The sequence below is a fragment of the Dryobates pubescens genome, chromosome 16 (assembly GCF_014839835.1).
Source record: "Dryobates pubescens isolate bDryPub1 chromosome 16, bDryPub1.pri, whole genome shotgun sequence".
Classification (NCBI taxonomy): Eukaryota; Metazoa; Chordata; class Aves; order Piciformes; family Picidae; genus Dryobates; species Dryobates pubescens.
In genome coordinates, this window is record NC_071627.1 from 14,019,759 (window position 1) to 14,031,601 (window position 11,843).

At 52.3% G+C, this 11,843-nt stretch overlaps 1 protein-coding gene across 1 annotated transcript in view; it reads right to left on the reverse strand.

Annotated features, from left to right (window-relative positions):
• Nucleotides 1-10,251, reverse strand: part of DPYSL3 (dihydropyrimidinase like 3) — a 32,526-nt gene extending 22,275 nt beyond the window's left edge. The window contains exon 1 of the mRNA XM_054168372.1: nucleotides 9,787-10,251. Within this exon, the coding sequence (XP_054024347.1) occupies nucleotides 9,787-10,092 (306 nt within the window). The 5' untranslated portion in view covers nucleotides 10,093-10,251. The remainder of the gene's footprint in view (nucleotides 1-9,786) is intronic.
• Between the last annotated feature and the right edge of the window lie 1,592 nt (nucleotides 10,252-11,843).

Here is an 11,843-nt window from a genome sequence, read left to right on the forward strand (position 1 = left end):
TGTGCTCTGCTGCCAGGATTCAGTGGAGGATCATACTTGGTGTTAAACATTCATTCTCCTTGCTGTGGAGTTTAAGAACAGCAACTGGTATGACCAGCCTCCCTCACCACCAGCTTTAATGTTTCCAGAGCTCAGTAACCCAGCCCCAAGCTTTTGTCATTCACTGAGTCTGTTATTCTGTATGTGCTCACACTGAAGCTCTTCAAAAGTATTACTGGATACATATTTATCTTAAACCCCAATGCTTTCACCAGCTTGAAGTGAAAGTCAGCATCTTCTCAAGAACCTACTTACTAGTGCAAGGACTTTGAAGGAATCTGCAAAATTGCATGGGCTGCTTGAACCACTCAAGCCCTGCCTCTTGCCTGCCTTCTCCAGCTCCTGTGCTGCTGCTGATGAGCTGGTCCACCCCAGTAAGTCATCAGAAGATGGGCTGAAAGCCTTCTGGAAGTTTCCCCCTCCCTGGTGGATCTGTGGGCAGAGGTGTGTGCAAATGCCAGGAAGGGATTGAGGAGCAGAGCTGTGCTGGAGCGTCTGCAGCCAAGGAGGGTGTGGGGAGGAGGCATAAGACCACTCTGTTCCTACCACAATGCTGCAGTGCCGGTCTCTGTTGAAGTTATCGACTGGCTGGGGCAGGAGATAAGAAAGACCCTTAACCCTTACTGTCAAACCTCCTGAAACTTCACTCACCCATTTTCCAGAAAGTTTAAGGGCATCCCTGAGCTGGGTGGTACCATGTATGGTGTCTGCAGCAGCAGTTAATTAGTTAGTAATAGATAAGTGACCACGCAGATGGATACTGCTGACTCGAGCAGTTGGACAGCTACAAGACCCGAGCCTGCATCAGCCCCCTGGATCCTGGCCAACCACAGTGACTTCAGACCCTTCTGAAGAGATGTGCTTTCCTCCTAGTTGCTATGTGACACTCACACAAATACACTATAAAAAAAAGTGTTGCCCTGGGTCCAAAACATTCAAAATGGAAAAAGACTCTTTTTTTCCATAGGACCTCCTCCAGGTACAGGCAATGAGGTGTTACTCACATGCTCCAAAACTTCCTCAACAAGAGGCATGGCCAATCTGAAATTTAAAAGTGGCAATACTCTTTACAGCTCAGAGCCTCCCCCAAACAACCACAGTGATCACATGGCACTAAGTGTTTGTGGACAGCCACAATGGGTGACAGGAGCCTGGTGAGGAACACCAGCAGTGTGAGCAGGGAGTAGAAGGCTGCAAGGACTTTGTCAAGAGGAACTTCGGCCACACAGAAACTTCAGAGAAGCTTTCCTTGTGCTTGTGCATGCCATCCCTTTTGGAAGGGTGCTGCTGACTCAAAGCTATGGGTTTCCCTCCACACTTTGTCCCCTTTCCACTGAGATCCATGGGGTCATCCTCTCTCCTTTGGGGGAATCCAGCTACGAGTGATGAGTGCTCACAAGCATTTGACGGTTGTGCTATTCAGAGGTGCTGGCTCCAGCCTGCCCAGTCTCTGATGTACAACTCAAGAGCCAGAGCTAGAAGCAACTGGGAAGAGAGCCCACTGGCTCTGTTACTGAGAAACACAACTACACTGGCTTTTGCACCATTCCTACCATGCACACCATCTCCCAGAGGCAACAAGAAGCTTTCCAGCCCACACACTTTCACTCTGGAGCCCCCACAGAACAGCTCCCGCTCCCCACATGCACACAGAGGTGTCCAGGCAAGGGAGAAGCTGTTTCTTCTCTTTGCCAGAAATAAATGAGGTTGAAACCAAACATGTCAAATGGGATATGCCAATGTGTGTACACGAGTGACTGCAGCTTCAAGGCCAATTAATTCAATTACAGCCTGATCCTGCAGAGCAATGAAGTGCCCTTGAGTTGGGGGTCTCAGCAGGTGCTTTTCCTTTCACCCTGTGACCCACACAGGGACAAGGCTTTGAGGCAGCTGCCAGCCACTGCAGCTGGTCCAGTGGGACTGGGTACTGCCAGGGCCCTTGTCATCTGCTCAGCATCAGGCAGTGACCGTGTGAGACATTTCACCCCTGGATAATCGACTCTCCAGTTCCTCCCTCCAAAGGCATGATGGAAATGCAGGGAGCCCAGAGGAGTGGCATGTGTGCCCCAACTTCATTACCAACCACGTGCATTAACAACCCCTGTCCTTATCACACTCCCCTGATCCAAGACCCTTGGTGCTGCCCCCCACAAACCCCTGGTCCCACCACAGGACCTGCTGCAGGAAGGGATGGAGAAACTGGACAGCCCAGAGGTGAGGGGGAGGCTCCCTGGCTCACCACAGAAATCACACCAGGAGAAAAACGGAGGGGAGGAAAAGCAGGAGAACAAAAAGGTGGTGACACTGGGCTTGCAGAACTCACAGATCTAGGTTTTGCCACCAGGTACCTTTAAATGGCTTCAAGAGCTTGGAACTGGACTGCAGAAGTGGGGTGGAAACTAAAGCAGCCATAGGTAAAGAAGCAGAAGCAGTGGAGCGTACAGCCAGGCTTTCAGGAAGAAGAGGTGCCCCAGAGACATTCCATCCCAGTCAGGAGATGTGTTCTTCCCGCTCTGGCCCCAGCCTGGCAGAGATGCCCAGTGCCAGCAGCACAGGGCTGGTGATGGGTGCTCCTGCCACAGGATGTCACCAGAGCACAGAGATGGACCCACTGGGACCCAGGGCTGGTGCAGATGCTGGAGGGTACTGCTGCCTGAGAACTCAGCTGTCACCTTCCCTGTCTCTGCCTGCTGCAAACAAAGACAACACAGCATGCCTGGCTCTTTGTCATCTCACAACCTTTAACCCAATATCAGTGCTCTGGAGGCCTGACCCTGGCATCACAGCTGGGGATGCAGATTCCCGGCACAAGCTGACAATCCCATTCCTTAGGACATGTCCCACAGATTTCACAACATCTGCCACCACACCAGCACATAGCACAGGGCAGGGAGGTGTCTGGGTGTCACACTGCCTGCTGCCATGGGGACAGCAATGTGCAGGACTCAACCGCTGGAGATGCTGCATCCAGGCTAGGAGAGGCTCACCCCAAAACAGTCTCTGGAGAAATGCTGAAGCCAAGCCTGAAGGCAGACGGTTTCCACTTCGTGCTAAGCTCCCTCCACAGGGTGGGTTTTGGCTACACAAGAGCCTCAGGATTTCCACTGAAATGCCTCAATTCCCTCAGAGCATAGCCAAGCCAGCCTGAGTCTGTAAAATCCAGGCACCCGTCTGGCCCCCTTTAACATGCAGAGCAAGGAAATGTCTGAGCTCTCTGCTCAGCATTGCCTCTTTCCCTCCTCAGCTGAACAGAAACAGCCAGAACCAGATCCAAACCCACGTGCTGTAAAATGGAGCTCAGCTCTTCCCAGCAGCATGGGGGAGATGCTGCTGGATCTGCCCCACCGCTAAGATCCAGCACAGCTGAAGGAGCCAAGGTCCAGCTATATTTTCCAGCCTCTCAGCCCTGTCTCCAGGAAGGCTGATGGCATGTTTGGTTTTTGTTTCTTCCTCCCATTTCCTCCAGCCACCCATAGCAACTGCTTCTCAGCCTTCTCTGACTTCCACCTCTCCGCAGAAGCAACAATGAAAGAGGTCTGTGCAGGGAAAGATTTCAACCAAAGTAAAAACCACAGCTCTAGCTGGTCTCCACCATGGTTTTCCCTGGGAGTAGGTCTGACCACCAGTGACCAGCTTGGCACTCACCCAGATCACCTATAAAGAGAAGGCCACACAAGTGAGAGGACTTTTCTGGGTCTCATCACAAAATGCCCTTGTTTTGGTGCCACTTGCACTGACATTCACATTTTACAGCCTTTCTCTAGGTCCTCAAGGCTATGATGGATCACTCCAGCTAGTGTTCACAACACTGCTGTCACCTGTACACATGCTGTACCTCTCCCTCCAAGTCATCAGTGATACTAATCAGGGTCACTTTTAACACAGCCTCCCACCACATGACTCACACAGCCTCCCTTTAAGCGCCTCACAATTTTCCTCCTGGGCTGTATCCACTCAGCCAAGGTCATGCTCAAACTCCAGTGCCAGCAGCCCAGCTGCCAGATAATTTCCAGGTCTCCTCCTTGCAGACAGGAGAGCTCAGCTTCTTCTGGACTGCCCTGATCCCTGTATCCAGTGCAGAGGCTGTAAGCAGCTGGCCACCATCAAGGAAAAGCAGCCTATGAGCCCCCGAGCTTCCCATGCACCCTGCTCAGGTAAGAGCCACCAGGCACATGGTGCAAGGACTGCAGATGAACATTGCAGCTGAGTGACACAGAAAAGCTGCTGAGCTACAACCCCAGGACTTTGTTGAATCCTCATGGAAGAAATATGTCCTGGCAACTGCCTGTCTGCTGTAAGACACCACCCATTAGGAAAAGAAAGCCCCCAAAAGCCTGTCATCTACCTTGCTGGTGGCATCTTTTGGAGATAAACACTCCTTCCACCCAATGGACAGGCAGAGCTAGGGTTGTTCTGGCCTGTTGGAGGTACTGACATCTTGAATAAAAAGAAAAGGAAAAGATTATTTTGGACAGAGCCAACTATTTTGCTGCAGCCAAACCACAATGTTTCATTTAAATTCAAGCCTACTGCAGTTTGTGTTTGACACTTTCAGCTATGTTCATAAAATTGCTCAGACGAGTTTCCAACACAACAGAGCCTCTCTCAAGAGAGAGCAGCAAGTCTTGCCTTGCAAATCTCCAATTATTTAGCTCCTTCTCGGAATTTCACATTGTTTTTCTTTGTCCCCTAATATGGGCATCTCAGAAGTCACACAAATCTGAGAGAACCACAAGAAATGGTTCATGTAGCTCATTTGGCTCCCAAAGTATGTCTGTAGCTTGAAAGCTGTCTGCCAAGAGGCTCCCAGTAACAACTCTGCCAGGACCAGAGATGCCCAGGCATCAGCCCTACATTTCTGCACCTCACACTGAAGCCAGTAGCTTGGCAGGGACAGAAGCCCCAGCAGAGCACTGGGGGAGCTCACTGGGACTCTGTGGTCAAGGGAGAAACAATCTCAGCTACTCTGGAAGCTACTCATGAGAGCAGACTTTTCCCAACACAGGTGCAGGTCTTGCTGTGTTTTCTGATAAACTCAGCAAATATGTACAGCATTAAAGAATCATCACCTGTCCTATCTGCTGCACTGGGCTACTGCCACAGTATCTTGTGTGGTGCACCTCCTGGCATGCTTGGTGATGTCCCACTGTCCTGTGAAATGTGCCACAGCTAGGATCCATCATTAGTTGTTAAATGTGGAGAAAAACACATCACTGCCTTTTTATTTTACATAGAAGTGCTTTTGGGGTATCATTTTGAAAGGTAAAGAGCATTTTAAACCCTCTCACAGATACAGTAAAGAACTCCTTGTCTTGCACACAAGCCTCTTCTAAACCACCATGCCAGAATGCCTCTAAACACTGTGCATCCCAGGGCTGTGACACAAAAAGGGGCACCAGCAGAAATGCTCATCTTGCCAGTGGCCCCAGGCAGCCCACCCCATGCCCTGCCTTCTTCAAAGAGACCTGTTTAAGAGGCTGAGAACAGGCTGGATCAGCAGATGACTTAGTTACCACCAGCCCATCTCCTTTACACCTGGCTGCAAAACCCGGTTTCTGTCTTGCATAAAAGTTCCATGAAGACCTATATTATCCAGGGAAAAACGTGAGGTTTTCAAAAACACATCACCCAGAATGGCAGCTGCAGCACCCTTCTAAAGCCCGAGCTGCCTGAGCTTGGTGCCTTGTGGCCGTGGTGGGCAGGCATCCCCAGTGCCCAGGTCTGCAGACAGCTCTCTCCTCCAGCGGCACCATGCCACACCAGGACCAGTGGCTCAAAGCCTTGGCCACCCAGAGCTGAGAACATGGCCAGATGGAAAACATAGGCTGTTGCCACAAGGTAGTACAATAAACCAAACTAGTGCCATTTTAGGGTGCAGGTTGGTGTAAAACAAAGGCTCTTTGCAGCAAGCATAAACCTCTTTTCTTCAGAAACCTTCCCTTCTTGTGTAACACCTGATACCCAGGCTCTGTGTCTTCTTACACAGGCGGTGGTTTATCAGACTCTCCAGTTTTGCATAACTGCTGGCAATAGGCTATGTCCTGGCATGAACAGCTAAAATCTGACCTCTTACTGTAATGCTTCAGGCATCAGATTTCTTAAAAACACGGAGATATGTGGGACTTCTCTCAACAAAGATCAGAGTATCAAACTCCATCATTTAGAATATGGGTTTCACTGTTGTGTTTGCACTGTTGAAAATAGTTCAGCAGCTTGGGTTTGTTCCTCTTTGTAGAAATACCAGAAATACTGTAACTCCAAAGCCTTCTCTTAAAGAAAAATAAAAGAAAAAGTAAAACCAAACTGAAAATCCAAGCTCTGCTGAACAGGGTGACACTGAGGTTATGAGTTAATGCTGCCAAAGTGCTTCAGAATCCCTTCCACAAGTGCAAGATTTTAAACTGTGCTAAAAGGCAGTGCACAACTGTAACTCCTACCCCACACCAAGTTCTCTGGTGAGGAAGAGACTGCAGCTGGCTTGGAGTTTCTGCTACAAATTACTGGCAGTGGAAAGAAAAAAACAGGCTGATTGCTGGAGTCACAGCACATTTTGCAACAGTCAGAAAGAGAATTGAGTTAGTTCAGGCTGCCTCCTCCATGTGAGGCAGCCCTGGTGTCTTTCCAGGATTTATCACAAACTGAATCTGAGTGGTGTCGCACAACTGAGCATGACATGGCACATGTGACGCTTGCTGCCTCCAGCAGAAAGCCAAGGACTGGCTCCAGCAGGTCTCCTGGAGTAGACAGACCCTTTGCCTGCCTTCATTGCCTGGTATTTTCCCTCATAGTCCTGCTCCTCCCCAGCCAGCAGTCTGATGGAGCTGCCCTAGCCTGCAGAGAGGCTGCAATCCTGTGTTTGTGGGACCACAGCCAGTTGCCTTGGAAATGACGACTGCACTGGAGAGCCTCACAGCAGGCTGGGCCCAAACGTCTGGGATGAGCACGATCAGCCACAGGCTCCTGCCTACATGACTGACCAGGAGGGTCTCTGCACATCTGAGCAGCAAGCAACTACATGGAGGTGACCACAGACTTCTGCTCTGCCCTCTTCCCTGGCACTGAACACAGAGTGTAAAGCTCCTTCCCTGCTCCTTGAAGTCATGTTAGCCCTGCAGCTGCCCAGAAGTGCAGCTCTCCAGTACCGACTCATACATTACTAGCCCTCGATGAACACACCACAAGAATTCAGACGGTGCTGTTATCTGTGACCTACAAAGAAACTCTTTGGCTTCATTGTAGCGCAGTGAGTGTTGCAAGCCACTTTGGTGAGACAAAGGCAGCTCTCAAGGAAAGCTGCAGGAGACTTCGCAAGGGTAGAGTCCACACTGGCTGTTGACGATGGAAACCTGCACCCAGTCAAATCACTGCTGCTAAACAATCTCTGTGAACAGTCTAGATCAGAGCAGAATCTGCCCCCAGCATTGTTACTCCAAATCTCAAGTGTTCTGCAGCAACAATTCTTACTGTAGCAGATCCTTCTGCCATGGAAAGAAGTCTCCTGATTTTAGCAGGAGCACCCAACAGGCACATCTCTTCTAAGACCTGTGCCAGGACTTGGGATGTGGCCAAGCTCAGTAGTCCTTCTGCCCACAGCAGTAGGTGGGCAGCAGCCCCCTCCAGCAGCCAATCCTGATCATGCCCCAATGACTGCTCAACCAGCAGGCAAAGCTCAAGTTCCCACTGCTGAAGCACAGACAATGGCACCTCATTGCCCTTAGCCTGTCCCTCACTGCAGTGTAACTATGGCTGCACAGTGCCCAAATCCACAGCTCAGCTTTTGTCCTCTTAGTAGACTTTGTGATAAAGTTAAGGAAGGTTAAAACATCTACCTGGGCCTGCACTACACTGGCAGGTCAGATGACATCACATGCCATCAAGGAAGCTTCACGCTGCAAGTGTCTTCCCACAGAAATTCTGGGGCTTTAATTGTAATTAATGCCATGAAAAAGAAAAGAAAAGGTGTGTTAGTCTGTGGTACTTCCAAGCAATTGTTCACTGCAAAAATCAGGAGATACCCTGCTGCCCTGGGCACAGGCAAGGCTCTCACTTCCAGCTTTCCTAATACACAAGTTGCCTGGTCAAGGGTAGATGACTTCACCTCTCTCTGTTTCTTAATCTGTGAAATTATTCAAAGAAGTCTGATTTGCCTCAACAAAAGGGCCTTTGTGTGCTCTGAGTCTGCAGAGTTCAATGTGATCAAACACTCTGCAGCAGAGCAGGAACGACAGGCACTACTCCCCATCAGGATGGTCACACTCCAGGACAGTCCTAAACTGATCAATTGTGGTGCTAAATCATAGGATTCCTTCTAGCCAAGAACACACAAGAACACATATATGAAGCTTCCCATCTTCCTAGGCCAGACGTGCAAAGAAAAAGAATTTGCTTGCTGATGCTTATCAGGTGGAAGGCCTCAGAGGAAGAAATCTAGGAGCAGCAATCACGAGGAAGAGAAAAACCTCAACTACAAAACTCCAGAGATAAGTGTCTACAAAAGACCTTAAAAGGGAACAAGGCTTCCAAATTTTTGTTACAGCTAATAAAGAGAAGCCCTCAGCAAAGCCTGCGGACAGCCCCTGTGAGTTTCTGTTTCTTTTCCAACAAACGGCAGCATGAAGTCAGCGCAGTGGTCAGTTCTGCAGCTGCTATTCAAACCACACACACAAGACTGTTCCGACTGGAATAATGTCAGTTTTACTCCTGACTCTGTAAAATGGGCTGCAAAAGAGCAAAGCTCACAAGCAGGAACCAAAGCCTACGTCAGCTTTGAGGTTTGCCCAGTTAGAAGTTTCTACAGAAGATAGTAGGCATTAAGGACAGCCTGATTCTTTCCTCCAAACCAACCCAGGCCAAGTCACTGCACTTCACTGCTTCTGCTTCCACCAGGGTCCTGCAGCTGAGATCACTCCTCCAGATGACAAACACTTGCAGTTTATCAAGGTTCTACTCTGGACACAAGCTGAGGTTCTTGCAGAACCCCAAGGCAGCCCCACCACTTCTTCAGACCCTGTTACAAGATCCTTGAAAACCAGTGCCCTTGAGTTCATCTCCAAGTGAACTCAGTGACCCACAGGCATGATGGTGGCCTTACTTGTCTCATACGTGAATGAGCAACACCCTTGCAGTAGCCCCAGCTAAGGAATTCACTCCACACTACTCACTCAGTCACTCATGCTTTTGCCAAACTCAGGCTGTTGAGACCAGAGCTGGACCAGGAAACTATCCCAGCCTCTGCCAGAGAATCTGCAGAGCAGGGTGGGACAAGTCTGACCACTGCCCTCAGCTTGGCTTAAGCCAAGAAACTTTGTGCCTGATGATACCTTCAGTGATGCCCCTTTTAGACCAATGTGATGCCACTCACTTCAGATTCGTGTCAGTATGAGAGAAGGGTCAGCCTGGTTTGGAGCAACAACTCCAAAATTTTCCTTTTTGGGGGGAGGTGCAGCTATTCTTTCACACACGTATAGAAGGAGCAACTCGAGTTCCCAGGGTCCAACAGGCTGCCGCTCAGCGTCACCATTCCGGTACCGGGGCGAGGGCGGTTCTGCTAAGAGAACCGCCGGCATTCGGCATCTCTGCACACTGGAGGGCACGGCAGACAGACAGAGCAGAAAAGCCCACACCGGCACCACGGCAGGGGCCCGTCCGTGGCCCCTCCAGCGCCAGCCTCGCCAACACCGGCCCGATTCCCGCGTACCGCACCGGTCCCCGGTGCCTCCCCGCCGTCCGCAACCAGCCGGTTCCTACCCTGTCGTCCGCGGGAGCCACGTCCGGCAGCCGTTCCTCTTCGGAGGTGGCGCGAGGCTCGCCGGTGTCGGAGCCGGGGCCGGGATCGGGACTGGGGCTGGGGCTGGGGCTGGGCTGGGGGCCGGGAGGCGGCGGGGCGCGGCGCTGCCCGACCCGCAGCGCACCGAAGTCCAGGGTCTTGCTCTCGAAGGCGCCCTCGACGCTGCAGAAGAGGCCGCCACGCTTCTGCCGGGGCACCGCTGCCGTGCCGGGCCGCGCCAGGTACACCGGCAGCTCCTCATCGTCGCGCCGCCCGCCCTCCGCCATGCCCGCCGCGCCGCCGGGACGGGACGGGACGGGACGGGCGGGACGGGGCCGCGGGCGGCTCCGTGCGGGGCGGGGCTGGCGGCGGCTCTCAGTGGGGCGGGGCCGCTCACCGGCGCCGCTGGGCTTCGGGTCGGCGGTGGGAGCTCAGCGGACGGGCGGACCTGCGGACCTGCTCTCGCCACCGGTGTGGCAGAGCTCGGTCCCGGCGGGCCTCCGGCGATAAAGGACGAGCAGCCCTGGCTGGGACAGCCACGTGCACGGCGGGCCCGGGCGCGCCCCCGGCGACGGGCGGGACACGAGCAGCCGCCTCCCCGCCCGGCCCCGAGGGCGGCTGCACCGCGTACCCAGGGGCGGGGCGGGACGGGACGCCGGTGCCTCTGCGCTGGCCCGCACCGCTCCGCACCGCTCCAGCCGTTGGTTTCCGAGGGTCTGCGGGGGTGTGATGGCACCGGCCGCAGGCCCGGAACGTGTTTCCAGCGCGGATAGAGCCAGGGCTCGGCGGGGAAGCCGAGGTTTGCCCGTGCTGTTCACCGCTGCCGGAATTCAGCTCACTGCCTGCCCCGGCAGCGGCCACCTTCGGGGGCTCCTGATCGCGATTATTCACCGGCACATGGCTGCATGTCACTGCGCTCGGGCCACCGGCCCTGGCAGGCATCAAAGTGAGTACCCTGCGGCTGGGCACAAGCAATGCCAGCTGCACAAGGGGCTCGCTGTGCACACGCGTGGACACTCGTGGGCCTGTCACGCCAACACCTTCAACACAGCTGTAGAAGCGAGTTCGAGGGGTGGGCTGGCTTCAGGTGCTGCTCGGAGAGTTCAGGTGTAGCTTCAGCTCCCAAGTGCTGGAGACCTGAAAGGGAGTGCGACAGCAAGGCTTGAGTCTGAGTGCCACGGGCTGTCGCTGAGCAGCAGCCCTTGAACTCTGCCACATGGCACCAAAACTGCAGTTCTGACTAGAAAGTCTTTCCCCAAATGTGCTTTTCTTTCTACAGAACAAGTGTGTGCAGTACCTGGGCTCAACATCCTGCCAAGCAATTTCTCACACCACATATCTGTTATGAGACATTGTCAGTTATGCTTTTTCCAGCCATTTGCTTTTCAAACAAAGCAATTCTATTGTCTCTGCCAGCCCTCCAAGGACTGGTGGTTCTCACTCATGGAAAAATTCCCATGGAGCCTGGGCTATCTTGGAGAACAATGTTCCTGTGATTAGCCCAGAGTGGGAGTCTATGGGCACTGGCTGACAGAGGCTCAAAGTTACAAGGGAGGAAATAGTTTAGGATTGTTTCCTTCCTTTTGCACTCTGAGAAGCAGCCTGCTTTTGTAACTGAACTTGTACCAATGTCATTAACTCTATGCTTTTTTTTCCTCCACCTGAGTGGAACAATCTACAGGACCTTGAATTTTTGACTGATTACTCATATGTGAGGGGCTAGGAGAAGAGAGGATGCACTATAAACAGTCTGTCGACAAAGCTGGAAAGTTACTCTAACAGCATTGCATCACCTTTCAAACACTGGTCAGTGTCCACCCTTAGGTAAAGCAACATCAGAGAAGATTACATTTGGTTGTTCTCACAATCTGACGTGAACTTCAATAAGCACCTACCCCAGCTTTGTGGTTTCACAGAATTTACTGCTGTGGGCTTCATGCTGCACCAGAGCCCTGCAGTTCACCCAAGAAGGGGCCTGTGCTGCTGCCTGCGTGATGCTTGCTGTCACCTTCCAGGGACAGGAACAGCAGCAGCACCT